This window comes from Mastigoproctus giganteus, chromosome 1 (assembly GCF_048544385.1).
Source record: "Mastigoproctus giganteus isolate SK-2022 chromosome 1, ASM4854438v1, whole genome shotgun sequence".
NCBI lineage: Eukaryota > Metazoa > Arthropoda > Arachnida > Uropygi > Thelyphonidae > Mastigoproctus > Mastigoproctus giganteus.
In genome coordinates, this window is record NC_143575.1 from 699,835 (window position 1) to 719,097 (window position 19,263).

The window sequence follows — 19,263 nt, forward strand, 5'->3', positions numbered from 1 at the left end:
CTGGGTGGAGGAGGCAAAGAAATACAATTTAAAGTTTAGTGATTCTAAGAGTAACACAACAAGAATGACAAGGAAGGAGAGGGAGGAGGGGATTAAAATATTTATTGAGGGAAAGAAGTTTGAAGAAGTGGATAGTTTCAAATATTTATGGAGTACAGCAGATAAAGAAGGAATAATTGATAATGAGATGTGCAGAAGGGCAGATCAAGGAAAAATTTTATAACTGTGTAAAAGATCTAGTTTGGAGAAAGAAGGCACCTCAGAAGTGCAAGATGATACTTTAGAGAATTTAGTATGTGCCAATAATAACATATGGATCAGAATCATGGGTAAGCGGGAGAAGAATATTAGCAGATTGAAAGCGAGAGAAATGAAATTTCTGAGAGGTGTGTGTGAAAAGACCAACAGAGATAGATTAGGAAATGTGACCATTTAGGAAAAAGTGGACTACAAGAACTTATTGAGAGGAAGTGACTGAGATGGTCTGGGCATGTAAATAGAATGGAGGATAAAAGACTGCCAAAGAGGACATTAGAAATGAAAATGGAGGGTAAAACACCAAGAGGAAGGCTGAGAAGAAGATGGCAGGAAAAGGTGAAGAATGACGTGGAGAGAAGAGGCAACTGCCGGGAGGGGAGAGACACAGAGAGATGGTAGTAGTAGAGGAGGCAAATGATGCAAGAAAGCAAGCTTATATAGCATCAGCCAAAAAAAAAAAAAAAAAAAAAAACACACACAGTTCACCCATCTGTACCTTCCAAGGATTTGTCTAGTTCTCCCTTGAATTTATTCAACCTGTCCACACTTTCGGAATAACAGATGTAAGCTTGTTTCAACAATCAACCACCCGCTGGCTGAAGACAAACATCCACACATCTATCCTGGAACCATCCTTCCTCAACTTGAATTTATGCCTCCTTGTGCATAGTCTCAGCAGTGGAAGAATACCATTAACATTCAGCTTACTCAATCTATTCAAGGCTTTAAATACCTCAATCAGATCTGCCTGCAAGTGCCTAATCTCGAGACACTGCAATTTACAGAACTGAAGCCTTTCACCAATCTAGTTGCCCTTCTCTGCACCTGTTCCAGCAGATCTACATCGTTCCTAAAGTGAGGCCTCCAGACCTGTATACAGTACTCAGGATGAGCCCTAACCATGGCCTTATACAAAGGGATAATCACCTCAGGGAAATGTTGGGAAGACAGAATGAAATGGAGAGGAGTGGTTTCTTTAGTGGCCCAGCAAGAAGCTGAGTCAAGAACAGATAAAGAAATGGTGACAACAGAACTGCCTCAGCAATGCCAATAGCAACAGCATCTGCCATATCCAAAATGGTTAGAAACATGGGCTGCACACAACCATGTTCCCCCCCCCCCCCTTGTCAGAATAGGTTCTGGGGGAGGAGATAGGACACATTACACATTTCTGTAAATAGCAATGCATGTAGGAGCTTTTACAAAGATCATTTTTGTGCAAGAAATAACTTAACATTGCCAACGTTTTTCTGAATTGTTTCTGCAAACTTGTGCAAACCATGGGCTAAGCAAGTAATGCAGATTAGGTTTGGACAAAAAATCTAAAATGCATACATTTTTAACATGGATTGACTCTCGGTCGGGCCATAATAACTGCAAAGAACCATTCACAAATCTTGCAATTGTGGAGTGATTCACATTTTCAAGAAACCTGCAAGAAAACAAATGTAGTGAGGTTCTCTAATTTCTCACATACCAAATGTGCAACATAACAGCCATAAGCAATTGCAATTTCATCAGTGAATGCACTTTTCTCCTATGGCTTGATGAATTTCATGAATAATACCATCATAAATGGCATTAGGATATCTTCCTCAAGGGGAAATTCATCCAGAATGTTTTGGTTTATACAAGTTTTTCAAAAATAGTTTGAAAAATGGATTATTTAACTTAGTTAAAGGAGTCTGCTACCAAGGAAAGACATAGATCCTTTTAAAATTCACTTTTTGATCATTTTAAGGTAGATGGATTGGTTAAAAGCTACTGATGACTTCTTTTTTTTTGCTGCTTTCACATGGTTGACATGGATTTTTTTTTTTTTTTTTCATTAAAAGTTCCTTTCAAAGATCAAACAAAAGTCAATACTGCCATCCTTAGTCAAGTAATGTTTTCTGTGACTGGAAATCCAAGATTAAGTTTTCAGCAGATTTGATTTTTGGAATTTTGAATGAAAGTACCAAATGCCTATTCTGTAAGTTTTTTGTAGCAAAACTGAACTGTTATAATACACATTCCAAAGATGTACTCTCAACCAAAGTGATGGCGGCATATTTTCCTGTGCTAATTTAGTGCAATAACGTGATGCAATATGCAATAGTGTGCTAAATAGAAAGGATGCAAGAATATTATGATGCTATCGAGGCAGTGTTAGTTGGGTTGAAAAACTGCTAGCTTGGTGAGGATGCATAGACTAAAAGGTTAACAGTTGCCGCAGGCAGAGGCAAAAAGTGATTCTTGCACTGCTTTTATTAGAATGAGCAGCAGCATGAAAAGCAAGGCAATGGAGATTTCCAGGACTGTTGGAAGTCATAGTGGAACAAATAAGTACACGGGCTGTGTTATGGTAACTAAGAGTAGAAACAGGTGCATGTACACTTCCATGTACACCAATTCTAAGAGTATAGTTAATAAATCTGATGAGCTTGAACTGCTAGTCAAGACATCACAGGCAGATATTGTTGGGATATCAGAGACATGGTATCACACTGATATAAGCAGTGCAGAATTGGAATTTGGGGAGTACAATGTGTGAAGAAAGGATAGACAGGACAGGAAGGGAGGAGGATATATGCTGTTAGTTAAGAAACACAAAAATCTAAGGAAGTGTATCCAATCGATGTTGGTGAACAATGCAATGTTGAGTCTGTTTGGTGTGGCTGGGAAGCGAAAAATGAGAGTAGTTGTGTTTCATATGCCTAATGAATCTGATGAGTATAATGAGGCGCCTCCGTAGCCAGGTGGGAAGGAGCAGCAGTGCGTAGCACACGCTTCTTGATTAGACCGGGGTTCGAGCCCGTCACCACCAAATACGGAGGATGCGGAAAGGTCAGGGAATGACCACCGCATATCCCGGCGCAGTATGGCCTTAGTTGCTAATGCTCCTAAAAAAAAAAAACCAAAGATGAGTATAATGAGCAATTGTGCAGAGAAATAGAGTGGGCCAGTAAATCAGAATGTCTTATAATGGGGGATTTTAACTATCCAGATATTGACTGAAACTTGTGGGTTGGTCACTCAACACTAGCAAGATTTTTTGGATTTTTTGGATGACTTGGTTTCAACAGCAGCATGTTTGAGAGGCAACCAGAGGGAGTAATACTCTTGATCTGATTATCAGCAGTGATTATTTATGCATTAAGAATTTGCAGATAAAGGAACCAGTGGGTGACAGTGATCACAATGTACAGAAATGGAAATTACTTAAAGATGTAACTACCAACAAGGCTAAAGGGAAAGGCTTTTGGATTTAGGTGTCTCAGACAGTTTTTAAATTCTGTGCAGTGGGATCGACTGATGATGTTACCAACATTGAATTCTAAATGGGAAGCCTTCAGGGACTTAATCTTGGAGGCTACTAGGCTTTCATTCCAACTAAGAAATACTGTTCAAGGTTCAGGCCTAAATGGATGTCAGATGAATTAATGAGGCTCGTGGCTGAGAAGAAAAATATATGGGATGCATATAAATTATCAGGTGACACAGAAGCCTATGGCAGATATAAGCATGCCTGTAATCAAGTCACAAAGGAGGTTAGGCAGGCGAAGGCAGATTACAAGAAATATTTGGCAAAGGATGCAAAGAGTACTTTACTTATGTAAACTCTAGAAGGAAAGGGATGAATCAGATTGGTTGTTGTTGTTTGGTTTTTAGGAGCATTAGCAACTAAGGCCATATTGCTCCGGGAATATGCGGTGGTCATTCCCTGACCTTTCCTCATCCTCCGTATTTGGTGGTGATGGGCTCAAACCCCGGTCTAATCAAGAAGCGTGTGCTACACGATGTTGCTCCTTCCCACCTGGCTACGGAGGCGCCCGAATCAGATTGAACCATTTAACGTAGATGTGTTGACTACTGATAATCATTCTCAGGTAGCTGAAAAACCGAATGAGTATTTTGAATCTGCATTCACACCAGGATTTATTCAATGAGGGGAAAGCCAATAGTTTATCAAACTCTAACAGGGAGCTAAGTGATTTTGTAATAACTGAGAGCAAAGTGGAGGAGAAATTGTTGAAGTTAAACATAAGGAAGCACCTGGGGTGGATTGGATCTATCCAGTTATATTAAAGGAAGCAGCAAAGGAAGTAAGCAAACCCTTAGCCATAACTATGACAGCTTCCTTGGACTCAGGGGAGGTCCCAATGGAACGGAGGTGTGCAAATGTATCACCAATTCACAAAGGGGGTTCAAAAGATGACACAAGTAACTATAGACTTGTTAGTTTAACTTGTGTTTCAGGGAAAATAATGGAGTCACTGATTAAAGAAGCATTGCAGGATCATCTAGACAAGATTGCAGTAATAGTTAAGACACAGCATGGGTTTGTTAAAGATAGGTCTTGTCTAATCAATTTGATTGGATACTATAATGTGGTAACAAAGGAACTGAATGGCAAAGATTAATAATTTTGATATCATATACTTGGATTTCAGGAAGGCTTTAGATACTGTTGCACAGGGAAGACTGCTGTACAAATTGGAGAGGTATGGCATTAAGGGTAAGTTGCTACAATGGATAAAGGGATGGTTGAGTGGGAGACGACAGAAAGCGGTAATCAATGGACACTGCTCTTCATGGACAAATGTTATTAGTGGAGTTCTCCAGGCTTCAGTGCTGGGCCCATTATTGTTTTGTGTATTCGTCAATGATATTGATGAAGGTATACCAGGATTAATGTCCAAGTTTGCAGATGATACAAAGGTTGGCCAAATGGGTTGAGAAGAGGCAATTGAAGTTTAACGTTTTTACAAATGCAAAATACTGCATATGGGTAGCAATAACCCAAGAGAACCATACCAACTGTGTGGTACTACACTCAAGGAAGTGAAAAGTGAAAAGACCATGGGTAATTGTACAGTCAAATATGAAGTTTGCTAAGCAGGGCAAGTCTTGTCAATGATATATACGAATTTTGCTAGCAGGAACAGGGAGATGATTATCCTGTTTTACAAGGCAATGGTCCGGCCACACCTAGAGTACTGTGTATAGGTCTGGGGGTCTCATTTTAGGAAGGATGTAGAGTTGCAGAATGAGTACAAAGAAGAGCAACAAGATCGGTGAGGGGAACAAAGGGGTGCTCTTATCAAGAAAGGCTTACTCTCCAGGTGCCTACTTCCAGGCTCTGCAATTTGCAGAGCCTGGAGAGTAGGCACCTGCAAGGTGATCTGATTGAGGTGTATAAAGCCTTGAATGGGTTGAGCAAGCTGAATGCTGATGGGATTCTTCCTCTTGCTGAAATTAAGAACCTGAGGGGGCATAGATTCAAACTGAGGAAAGAAAGTCATAGAATTATGTGCGGAAGTTTGCCTTTAGCCGGCGGGTGGTTGGTTGGTGGAACAGACTTCCATCTTTTGTTGTGGAAGTTGATAGCCTAAATAAATTTAAGGCTGAACTGGACAGGCATTTGGAACGAATGGAAGGGTGAAATGGGAAGGGGTTTTTTTTGGCTGATGCTGCATAAGCTTGCTTTTTTGCATCTTATGCCTCTACTAATGCTAATGTTTTCAATGACTGAAACCACTTTTCTGACTTCTATTTTCTGTTTTGAATTTATGAAATATGGAGCATTGCTAGTAATATCCATGTTATTTTCATTTGCATATGCACATATGTAAATACATACAGGGTGTTTCAGTTAAACGTTTCAGAACTTCTAAGAGGGGTTGTTTCAGTTAAACGTTTCAGAACTTCTAAGAGGGGTAAGGTACATCCTGACAACTCGAAATCATATAGCAATGTGGGGTCGGAAATGCTTTCCTGAAGCGGTATTGTACACAGAAGTCGTCGTGCGACGTCGTGCAGCACAGATTCGATTTTCGGTCAATGTATGGGCTGGTATTATGGGAGATCACCTCATCGGACCTTACCTGTTACCGTGTCGTCTAACCGGACCTATCTACTTGATCTTTCTGCAGCAAGTATTGCTACAACTTTTGAGAGATGAACAGATTTCTGCATCGACGCAACAGACAATGTGGTTCCAACATGATGGAGCCCCTGCCCATTATAGCGGAGATGTTTGTAACTACCTGGATGTCACATTTGGTCAACAGTGGATCAGACGTGGTAGTCCCGTGCGTTGGCCTGCTCGGTCACCCGACCTATCATGTCTTGATTTTTATTTCTGGGGTCATATGAAATCCCTAGTTTATGACACCCCTGTTGACAATGCTGAGGAGCTGATTGCAAGAATCGCAGTAGCTGCCGAAGAAATTCGAAATTCGCCTGGAGTATTCCAGAATGTTCGGATGTCCATGCGTCGGAGATGTGAGGCGTGCATTGTAGCCCGTGGAAGAAACTTCGAACACTTACTTTAATCCATGTACCTTTTGCTTCTTTTCATGTATTATTAAAACGATTTCTCACTTACGGTCTCTTTTCTTTATGGTGCTTCTGTGTACAACACCGCTTCAGGAAAGCATTTCCGACCCCACATTGCTATATGATTTCGAGTTGTCAGGATGTACCCTACCCCTCTTAGAAGTTCTGAAACGTTTAACTGAAACACCCTGTATAATCTGATGTTTAGTATTCACCTTTGCAAAAGCAAAGTACCTCACCTTTATTTCTCAATAAAACCCATACAAATACACTATGATCACAGCCATTTAGTGGTTCCTTTACTTGAAGCTTTTCAATGTATGAAGCCACTGCTGATAATCAAATCAAAAGTCTTTGCTTTCTCTTGTTGCCTCTCTGACATATTGGTATGGTGAATAGCCACTCATAAGTCCTAAAATGTTTTGCTCTGGAGTTGAATCCACAAGTTCCAATTAATACTGTAAAGTTAAAATCTCCTATGAAAAGACATTTTCATTTAACAGCCATTTCTACTTGTCTGTATAGCCATTTGTTAAATTCAATCATTGGCCTATAATATACATATATTTTAATTTTGGTATTCCTAGTATAGACCAACAGATGGTCAGGTCTTATGTGTTTAATATCATCTGTCCTCGTTGAATAATAATGCTCTCTTTATTTCCCTTAAAACCTGACAATCTGATAATATCATCAATTGTTGCTCCTGGCAAACAAACACTGGTTCTGGACCACCTATCTTTATTACAAAATAGTTTTGCAATTAAACGAACACTAGTTGGTTTAATTGCAAAAACCTCAGCATCTCGACCAGCTGGATCTGTGTGAGTACAAAACTAGAGCCAGCTGCAGTCATACACATTAAAATTGCCAATTTGAATGGCCTCACTATTAGTAAAGTTGGACTGGAGAAAGCCTGTCCTGGGATTGTCAGAAATGGCTAGCGGAGCTTGGCAGACTGCAGGCAAAAAAGAGAGAAGTACTGAGACTTGAAAACATATATTTATGAAATGAACAAGGAAGTTTCATATCTTTTTTTCAGATAACTTTGTTTTATTAGTCTTTCCAATGTGCCCTGAGCAGCCAGGTAAAGGGGAGAGGGTATTAACGAAATTTTAGGATATGGAATATGTATAGCATGAATGTGCTAAGTTCCTTGACATACATAATGTGGCTTTCCTGAAACCCCCTCCAGTCAATAGCTATCAGAGTAGAGGCAGTGAGATTATACACCAGCTGATCCAGTTGCATCACCAATAGGTTTGGTCCAGTGGACTACCTAACAGTCAGCCTGCAAACACCATTTTAAATTTGTACCTTTGAAATATAAGAATTATTGGATTTCACTATAATACTTAACATAAACCTCAAAAAACATGAATTATACTATGTGGCAGAAGAGATGAGGAGATTCGAACTTTTCTCGGCACTAAATGGTTTTCATCACTTCAAACGTCAAATAAACAAAGTGGTGGTATTGCACCAGATGAGAGCATCTCCCACCTCATATTGCCTGGTGAAACAGGATCAGTCATTCTTCTGTGTGGTGTGGCCACCACACTTGAACCCTGCTTATGTTGGTTTACAATTGGGCAATCACCCTTGGATATACTCAGGGTTACTAAAAGTCATACCATCATGATGATGCAAGTACAGGATATGATTGTCACAAAACAAATGGGCTTTGATATAATTCGGTCTAAGTAACTTACAAGTAGGATTCAAATATCAGCTCCACTAGTGTTTTAGACTTCCAAGTACCGCCACTGCTGTTGTAATTGGAAGAATATGTGAGAAATATCAAAGGGGGGGTTGGTAGGGTAGCATTTAAAGAAAAAGACTATGACAAAGGTATTTTCAAGCTGGTAGTTGAAAATAGAATAACCCTCCCCTCTCATAACAACCTTGCATATAATGATACCTGATTAACCAGGATGCATTCCTGTTTATGGTGACATGGTAAATAACTGCAACCCATTCTGTTCTTGTTTATACGGTCAGTCCTCGTATAGCACAATAGTTGTGTTCCTAGAAACCCTCGTGCAATATAAACAACAGGCCCTATGGGAAAAATAGGGTTAGGTGCAGACCACCCAAGATTGAACACACATTTATAACCAAAACATTACCAAAAACAATAAATTATCGTAATAAAATACATATTTCATTACGCAATAAAATATTGCTAATGCTTTTGCTTCTATTGTAAGAAAAATTTGATTTTTGTTTGATTTTCTATCCAAACAGATGACAGCCGTTCCATCTCTTCTAATTCTTTGTGTCTTAATCTAAGGGATTTTAATTACACTTTGAGTTGTTCCTGCTATGAAAGTTGTTTTTATTTTCTCTACATTCTTTATAATTCTCAGCGTTGCTTCATTTAGGCCTGTAGCACATGCAATATCACATGGTCTTTCATTTCGCTCAAAGCATTTCACAATTTCATATTTTTTCTCTATCGACAGAGGCGGACTGGCCATAAGCCTTACCGGGGAAACCCCGGTGGGCCGGAGTGATTTTGGCCATAAACGCTAGTATGAGGCCACTACAAATTTTCCCAGGTAAGAATTTTTGACCCAGTCCGCCTCTGTTTATCGATATTTCCTTTCTTTTTCTCTCTGAATCTGTAGTGTCTTCACCAGGATGCTTCCTTTTCACACCTTTTAAGATTTTACTCATTTTTAGGGAATAAAGCCCAAATACAAAATGAGGAGGCATGCTTGATACACAAACAAAGCTGCGCGTGTGTAGCAACTGAATAAACAACACCATAAAGGCAGAGATACTATGAACACCTCACTGGCTCACATTTTACTAAAGCACATTTCTGGGGGTTACTACCATAAAACAATAAAAACAATTTCCAGTTGCGTTCCTGCTAGTGGAATCTGTTATAAACTGGTAGTAAACTTGATCTAATTGCATTTGCGATAATACCGATAACTGGAATTGTGTGGGTTTTTACGTTATTATGGTGAAATGTGTTTCGCCTTCACTGATAAAAAAAACATAAATACAATTTCAGAATCTTCTCTTCATTCCTATCATGTTGCGTTCAGTTGGGGTGATTCCGCGTTCGACTGCCATTTCTTGTAAACACAAAGGCGAATCGTGCATAAGCGAATTCGGTTCGTGTTATATACGATATCATTCCCCTATTTATGAATTGTGCATGATCGAATTAGTGTAATGTAAACACGTGTTATACGAGGACTGACTGTATTATCAATGACCATGATAACAAAAATTGGAAAATGTTTGGCAAATTTTAATATCTGCAACAAGTAATGCCCGGAGAGATATATAGCAATGAACTCTGAAGTCTATAGCAATCTAATACGTAAAATGAAAACAAGTCCATTTAATTATATTATTTAAAAGAATAATATAAAATTTTAATATTAAAAACAATTAAAATTTGCTTAAAATTATAAAATTTTTCTTAACTTACTTGAAAAGCTAAATATGTAATTTGATGCTTTCTTCTTTGCTGATTTGTTGGTAATCCATGCTTATTACGAGATGGTCGATGAATTTTCTCTTCTGTAATAGATTTTGTTAGCCATAAATTTGAGTCTGTTAGCTGTTCATCAGCTGTTACGTCAATTAACTCAATATTTTCCTTAATACCTTTTTTGCCTTGTAGACGTAAAATCTATAAAATATGAAAATGCAGTCAATACAAGCATCAGTATAATAATTACTTATATAGTAATACTAATACACTGAATGGCCAATTAATAAAGTGGTTATTCATTATCAGGTACATTTGCTTAATAGCAAATAGGTCATCCAGTCACAATACTATTAATAGGGACAGGGGGATCCGTTTACACCCCCTGTTTGATGCAGTTGTCCTCAGAAGGGATGACCGTTTCTGCTTGACACGCTCCCGAGCCACTTCCGTTTCCGATACGCGCATGGAGAATGTAGATCATGTGTCTGATGATCACGTGCATGAGTGCCATGGACCTGCTACTTAAGGATGTGTCTTAGCACTAGTAGTATGCTGTTGAAGAAGGAGATGGCAGTTCTCCGAAAGCTCCAGGTTTCAGTGTTTTATCGCTTTTAACCCAGTTTATTTTAGATAATTTTATTGCTTTTAACTATATTTTAAATTATATTGTAACTATAATTTAATCAGTGTTTTTATTTTCATCACATTTCACTGTATATTATTTCATTTTATAGTAAAAATTAAATACTATTTAAAAAATGAATAATTTTTTTAAGGAACTGGTATTGCAGCCTACAACTCGGCATTTTATCTCTTTTGGCTCCTAGAAAAAAAACAGAGGGTAGGTTGCTCTTCTTTCTAGCGCTTCACTATTTACTGGGCTCAGACTTCTACTGGCATGCTTGGTTTACATTCTTCACCTGCAACAGGTTATTTCTTTCTTTACACCAATCATAACATTTCAATACCTTAATTATCTAATTCAACATATATTCTTATATTTCAGGCTGATGTAGTGTTTAATTGTTGGTTCAATGGCATTAATCTTGTGTGTAAATCTACTTTACATAACTTTACTTCGTTTTATTCTACATGACAACTTGACTTGCCGTCACTTCATACAGAGTCCAATCTACCTTCCCTTTCTTTTATTTGGTTTGGTTTCTTCTGTCCCATTACAGTTTAATTTGAAGGCATAATGTCCACCACTTGGATTCTTCACTTGATCTCCATACTTAGAGACAGTATTTCAAGTATTTCAATTCTCACATACAGTCAGATTATGACCTCCCCATCACTACAAGAAAATATTTGAAAAATCTTCAACAGGACACCATCATAACTCCCAAATCCCTTTCTTTCTCCACAGTTTTTCATTCAATCAGATTAAATGTATAAGTTATTTTGGAGTTGCTATTCCCTAAGTGTGAGACCATGCATTCTGCTGCATTAAAAGAGAAGGAACGTGTCCAGAGCTTACAAATCTGTAAGTACATGGTGTCTGTAAATGATGTTTCCAATACTGATATTTTTTTATTCAGAATTACTTCAAGCTATACTCATGAAACACATACCAGCTGAAATATCAATTCAATAAGTTTTATGAAGGTACATAAAATCATTGGTAGAGTTCAATGTGGGCACCATGAGTAACTCGAACAATATCATAGCGATATTCAATCTCCTGCCAGACGCTGTGCTTCATTTCACCATCATTTTACCAAAAGCCTGTGATCCATACCTTCAGCTCCTGCAGTGTCATTGGTAGTGGAGGGATGTACACATTGGCGTCAGATTAGGCTAGCCAGAAGGCCATTCCATATGGCCTCCACACCCAATTCAACGCTGAGGAAGATGTTCGTTCAGGTATGACTTCACTTCATTATGAATATGCAGAGGGGCACCGTGTTGTTGATATATCACATCTGTAATGCCTTCCTGCAGCTGTGGCATTAACCATTCACTGACCATGTCCAAGTAGAAGAACCCTGTCAACCATCAGTTTGATGAAGAAGAACAACCCGAACAGCTTTTCTCGATACATTGCTGAAAAAACGTTAACTTTGAGACTGTAGTGCTTGATAGCAAGTAGAATGCAAAACTGGCAGTCAAGTGCCAAATTAAAAAAAAATCTAATTGAACCTTTCAGCTAGTATGTATTTCATGAGTGTAGCTTGAAGTAATTCTGATAAAAAAATATCAAAATTGGAAACATCATTTATGGACACCCTGTATAAAGCATGTAAAGAAATAAATGTGGTAAACATTTTATGCATTAATTCTCCATTAGGCACATGGGGCTAAAGTCAATAAGTATGTAGAGTGAAAACAAAACTATAATACACTTTTTGGTAATAATACTGTTTCTTTATCTGCTGTTGCTATGCAGCAAAACACAATCAAAAATAATTAACACTGTTTTGGTCGTTCGTAACGATTTTGAAAGAAGCCATTATTCTGCAACTCCCACAATTTTTCAGGGGCCAATAACATAGTAGTCATGGCAAAGCCACTCACAAAAAGAAGTCTGGCTATTTGACTAGCATCATTCATTGGAGAAGTCTGTATAATTCACATGAAACAATATGTGACCATGTTTATTTTGCTTGAAACTTCTATTTCCCTTCTCCCAAAGAAATCAGGGGAGCTTGTGTAAACAAATTAGAATAGCTATTTTTATTCATTAGTTTATATAACAGCTTGTCCTACACAAGGTGTTTGTTGAAAGAGTGCCAGATTACATTTATTAAAAAATAAAATGGGATAATTTTATAAAAAAAACTTTTTGTAAAATTTGCAAGATGGTTTTACAAAAAAACTTTTTGTAAAATCATCCAGATTTTACAAAAGGTTTTTGTAATTTTAGATTTTACAAAAAGATTTATCACCGCTGCCATTTCCCAAAACTACAATCATCCAGAACTTTGAAAAAAAAGTTCTGGATGATCGTAGTTTTGGGAAATGGCAGAGGCGACATACAAATTTTACAAAATGTACTTTAAGGGATTTTAAGCCAAGTAGATCAAAAGGAGGAAATTCCAGATTAGGAAGTCTCTGAGAAGAAATATCAGAAATGACATATGCACAAGTACCATCTTTGTAGAAAAAGAAATCACAAAATGAATAATTAGAGAATATGAGATGAGTAGCGGTGGTGGTTGAGGCAACCAATAATTGATTTTCTCAGAAAAGTAAGTGGGATGATGTCATAAATCAGTGGATGAAAGAAACAGCTTTGACATTATATGTCTCGATTTTAGTACCGCTTCTGATAGTTCCACATGAAAAGTCATTGCATAAATTAGAGCAGGTCAGTATAAAAATGAAATCCATCAAAGAAGTAGGGACTAGATGGAGGTCAGAAAACAGAGTAAGCACCCCTCAGGGAAGATTGGAGTAGCAAGGTCAAATCTCTTTCTTGTTTCCTATCTTTCTAAATGATACTGATGAGGAATTTATGGAAGCTATCAAAGTTTGCTGATGACTTAAGGTCAGACGGGTGGTTAACAATGGAACAAGGATGTGTTACTTCAAAAAGGATTTGGACAAATTGCAAGTGTGTTATGAAAAACAGCAGCTAAATTTAATGCTACCAAATGCAAGGTATTGAATATGGAAACCAGAAATCCAGAGTTTAAAGACTGTTAAAAGACCAGGTTGAGGTGGAAATAAAAGATGTTCAGGATGAGAGAGAGGGATTACAATGTGGGAATGCATTACGTTCCACATGCAGCAAGACAGTAATATTGGAATTTTCCAAGTAAAGATTATCATCCCTCTCAAGATGCTGGTGAAGACACACTCAGAATAATGTATCGAGGTCGGGAAGCTGCATAAGATCACATAAGATACAGAGAAGGTGGAAAGAAGACAACCAGACTGGTGAAGTGGAGTAAATATTATCCCAATGGGAAATGAATTAGAAGATGTGGTCTGCAGAACTTGACAAGTAGATAACTTGAGGAGGGGGATTTGATTGAAATTATGGGGGAATAGTAAACTGAATGAGGGAGGAACATTCTCATTAGTGAGTAGAACAAGAATCAGAGGGTGCAACTATGAAATCTTAAGGTGTAACAGCAAACCAAATTTTATGAAATTTACCTTTGTGCAACATGTTTGTGGAATGTTTTCTTGCATCACCACTATGCTATTTTAATACTAATACTAAACTTAAAAAATATCAGAACTCATATTAATATCACTCTAAAAGATATTTTAATTTTTAAAGCATTTGTGAGATCAGCAAGTAAAAAGCAAGTAAGGTGATGTGGAAAATGCTTTAAAAAATTTAAAACATCAGGGAAAACAGAACATCTCTTCAGATGTTCTGTTTTCCATTTTCACACTCATAATGAAAGCTGAATCTTGTTGCAGATGATATTCTTCATAATAGACAATGTATCCACTACTCAACAAGATTCATGTACCATAAAAGAGTAATGGCAATGATTAATAGCTCCATAACGATCAGAGTTAATCATGACTGAACAAGGCACAAATTTCAAAATGTTTCAAGCATGAAGACAAAAAAATTTTCAGGCAAAATATATTAAAATTAGACACGACTTCACACTACTTATGAAATTTTAAATGGTTCACTGGTCTCAAAAAGTAGAAATTAGACAAATTTCTACTTATTTAAACCTGATCTTGACCAAAAGGCAATCCAATATATTAAATAATATTGAGTTCTTGTTGGTTCCAGATCCAACTTTGGGAATCTGTTATCAAGACAAAGTTAAGCAGGAAACAGGTTCTCCTTCAGGTTTGCTTGGAGGAGACCTGCTATATGACCAACTCTGTCTTGATAGCAGTACCCAAATTTGAGTCCAAAATGTCAAAAAGAATGCAATTTTATTTAGAATATTGAGTATACCTTTTGTTAAGAAACAGGTTTAAGTTTACTGTCTAATTTCTACTCTGGGGACTCAATAAACTATTTAAAATTGCACAAGTATTGTGGAGTGTGTCTAATTTAACTTTCTAATTTCAAATTGTGAAATTTGAAATAAAATGTAGGTACTAATTTCACTTAACATCTTTCATACAATTCTGAAACAATAAAAAAATACCAGGAGCCATAAAAAATACTTTTAGTAACCTGGCACCAAGGATCTGTTACACATTATTAATATATATACAGTCGGACCTCTATATAACGAAATGGATCATTCCCTTGAAAAAATTTGTTACACAGAAATTTCCTTATAAAGAAATATGACCTTTTCAACAATGAAAAATACTGTAAATTCAGAAATATAGTAAAAGATGGGAAAGCAGTGGGAATGAATAAATATTCTAACATTTTAAAACAATTTATTAATGCATACATATTAAGAAATTACTACTTACATGATGCCCACAATTTATTAGTACACTTTTAAGAATTATGTTGTAAAATATTTGGTTATTTTTTGTTGTACACTGGATTCTACTGTACACCATTCATAGAAATGTTTGCATTTGTCTAAACTTCTAAACATTCAGATATAGTGTATTTTCTGTTGCATTTTCTTCCAACTGAAGGCCCCGATGCAAAGTTTCAAATGCTGTCAATATTTGTTTGGAAGGTTTAATACTGCCCTCAATTTCACCCAACTCACCACTGATATTGTCACTAGTTTTTTAAATATGCTTCAAAATGTTAGTCACTTAGATATTCAGCTACTATGACATCATTATCAACTCCTAAAAATTCGTCAAGAACAATTTCTCCACTGATCAAACCTCACTTAGAACTCTTCCCAAGATTGCTCAATGTCTTCTAGTAGTTCATCCCTCTCATCTCTGTTAATTAGCATTTTAACAAAACCTGCCTTTGCGAAACAATTCTTAATTGTTGTTTCCGTCACATCCTGACTCCACACCTTCACCAACTCTGATATGCACATCCACAAATCTATAACAGAATCTATAGGTTGGTTGGTTTCTATTCTCAGTATGAGCCTTCGGTAGTGCATTTTCAAATTCTTGATAATGCCTTGGTCCATTGGCTGCAGTTAAGACGAATTATTCAGAAGGAAGAAAACAAGCTTCATGGTTAAGTTTTGAAATTACTGAGTGAAGGTGGGTAGGACAGTGGTCGACATTCAACACAATTTTTCTGTTTTCTTTCATCATCTTTCTATCGAAATTTAAAATCCACTGCTCAAAAATTTTGATTGTCATTCAAGGTTTTTTGTTATAGTCCAACTCTAACAACTTTACTCTTTTGAAATATCAGGGTTATTTCCTTTTGTCTATTACCAAAAGCTTCAGTTTTTCATTACCAGCCATATTTGCAACCAAGAGTGTAATTCTCTCCTTACTATTTTTACCACCTAAACATTTATCACCTTTAAAAGTCAGTGTCTTGTTCGGCAAACATTTAACAAAGACGTTTCATCAACATTGAATGTCTTGGGACTCTTAGCCCTTCGTAATTTTTTCAAAACTGTTTCTTTCCAATGGGTATAGTCTTCTTCAATTGCAACTCTCTTTCAGACTTTCAGAATTTCAGCACTTTCAGAAATAACTTTTTCAAACAAGTCATGACACTCATTAAATTTGTCCAGTCAACCAGAATGCTTGTCCATTCAACCAAAGCTTGGAATGTTTTGTGCCCCAGAAAAGATGAATACTCCACAGCCTTTTCTTTTATTAATAGCCCCGATATCTGCATGTTTTTGTCTTAAATCAAATTCATCCACTTAAAAACTGCTTCATTTACAACTTCCCAAAAGCATGATTTCGCACGCTTCCGAATGGGTCACGTTTCCTCAAACAGTTTGAGAATTGAAATAGGGTTTTTCAGAATGGTTGACAAACTACTGGCAGGGACATCAAATTTTAAAGCAATTTCTTTTTGCTTAACACGCCAATCTACACTATTAAGCACTTCCACTTTTTCACACTACTTTGACACTGTAAGGTTACTTGCACAGCAGTTAAAACAAAGCTGAAATTAGGGACCACTTGTAGTTACCATGTAAACAGAGACAGGTGAAATTTAGTGAAAGTGTGGATGACTCATTTCTTTGAAACAACAGATGAATTTCCAAGAAAAAGGAAAATCACTCTCTCCTCATTCTCTAATAGGATGTTTATGGTAGAAAATAAATTGACCAGAGCCAATGCCAGCGTCGGGAATATGCCTTAATCTTTACCAATGGCTGTGGACAGCTTACCAGCAGGACTTCTCGGCATAGTAGTGTATAAGTTGTATAGGTTTTACTTCATTTTAGCCCTTGCTGACCCACTGCTGGGCAAAGGCCCAGCTTTTCCATTTTTTCCCAAACCTTTCCATCTTTTTCTATCCTGCACCGTGCTTGGCCAGTTTAATCCTGCAGGGTTTTACAGGCACCATTAAATTGTAAAATGTTTTAGCTCTTAAACTGTGGAATTAAAAGCTATTAATCCCTTTAGCTTTTAATAGCTAAAGGGATTAATGCTTAATCCTTTTAGCTCTTAATTCGTGCTTTCTACAGCATCAGCTTTATTGCTTAAAGGCCAGAGGTGCAAACAATACATACCCAAGTCTCTCAAAATAGTTCGTTATATGGAAATTTTCTTCGTTATACGGAAATTATTTTCAATGTAACGAACAAGGGGAAATCAAAAAAGTTCGCCACATAGAAAATTTCACTATATGGAAGTTCATTAAAGAGAGGTCCGACTTTATATATATAACATGATAATTAAAAAGAAACAATTAATTCTATTCAGACGTAATCGAGAGCTATTGTCCTGGAGTTGAGTGCAACCCAGATATGAGGCTAAAAGTCACTCCACTGCCAACAATATTCATGTACTTGCTTGAAATATGGTTTAAATTGATGTATGAATGATTGTGGTCTGCAATCATTTTTCTTCTGTACCAGTAGTAAGAGGATTACATGTGGGGGGGGGGGAAACATGGATTCACACAGACTGTTGTTTGTTTGTTTGTTATTTGGTTTTTAGGAGCATTAGCAACTAAGGCCATATTGCTCCAGGATATGCGGTGGTCATTCCCTGACCTTTCCGCATCCTCCGTATTTGGTGGTGACGGGCTTCACACAGACTATATAATATGATGCTTATTCTTATGTTGTAAATTCGTCACAGAATAAAATTTGTTCCAAATAATATTGTGATATATTATATTATTTTACACCTGCATATTTCACTGTTTACTCTTTCAATGCTCCTACTTCTGTTCAACGTAATAACCATTCTATGCATATATACTCACATTTCTCAAAAGTAACAATGTTCAGAAATTCAAATGATATTATTACAAACTCAATACCCTTAAGGCTTTTGAGATTTTGAAATGGAATCAGAAAATTGGATAACACACTGCATATCGCATTAAACCAACTTAAGAGAACCATGTAATAAAATGTCTGTTACACTGTTATCATCAATACTAAGTAAACAACAAGCAAGATATTCAAAAAACTGAAAACTATAAGAAACACATTACCCCTTCAGTACTGAGTAAATTTTGCATACTGCTACTTTCAGTATTTTCTTGTACAGTGACCTGAGCAGGAAGAAATGATGATGTAGAATCTGCATCTGTTAAAAGGTTTGATTCAGGATAAAAATTACTTTGCAATTTTTTTTCAACTGAACACCTAGTTCCATTGTTATCCTTTTCAATAAATCCATGTCCTTCTTGATATTTGTAGGTTTGAGGTAATTCAGAGTCACCTTGATGATGAGTACTTCCAGTTGTATCATTCAAGGAGAAAAAATCAGTAGAAGCTGTACTGTTTTTACTTTCATCATATTGTTCATCATCGTCATAAGAGCTATCAACAGTCCCTCTGATTTCATGAGCAATACTTTTCTGATGTGATTCAATATTCTTTTTAGAAATAACAGAATCTTTTTTTTCTGTTTTTTTTGTAAGTATATAAGGTACTAGCTGACGGCCTACTTCCTTTACATTAAGATTTCTTGGAGCAGGTAGCATGCTGAGAAGTCCAGTGCCACACTAAATATGAAAAAAAAAAAAAGAGAGAAATTTATTTTTAATTCCATTAATGAATTGTTTAAACAAAGAGTCTTAAAATATTCATAAATAAAAGACAATGAAATTAAATAAACAAATTATGGCTGACATATCAGAAGTGACATTAAAGTTGGGATATCAGACACCACGTCTCTGATATCCCAACTCATATCATAATGAAACAGAGATTGAGAAGTATCATGGCTAAATAAATAATAATTATGCATTGGAGTAATCCATTTTT

At 36.7% G+C, this 19,263-nt stretch overlaps 1 protein-coding gene across 1 annotated transcript in view; it reads right to left on the reverse strand.

Annotated features, from left to right (window-relative positions):
* The window catches only part of LOC150090479 (proline-rich protein PRCC), a 76,533-nt gene that overhangs the window by 12,384 nt on the left and 44,886 nt on the right, over positions 1-19,263 (reverse strand). The window contains exons 3-4 of the mRNA XM_090371099.1: positions 18,486-19,001; positions 10,031-10,234 (exon numbers count right to left, since the gene is read on the reverse strand). Coding sequence (XP_090227225.1) covers positions 10,031-10,234; positions 18,486-19,001 — 720 coding nt within the window. The remainder of the gene's footprint in view (positions 1-10,030; positions 10,235-18,485; positions 19,002-19,263) is intronic.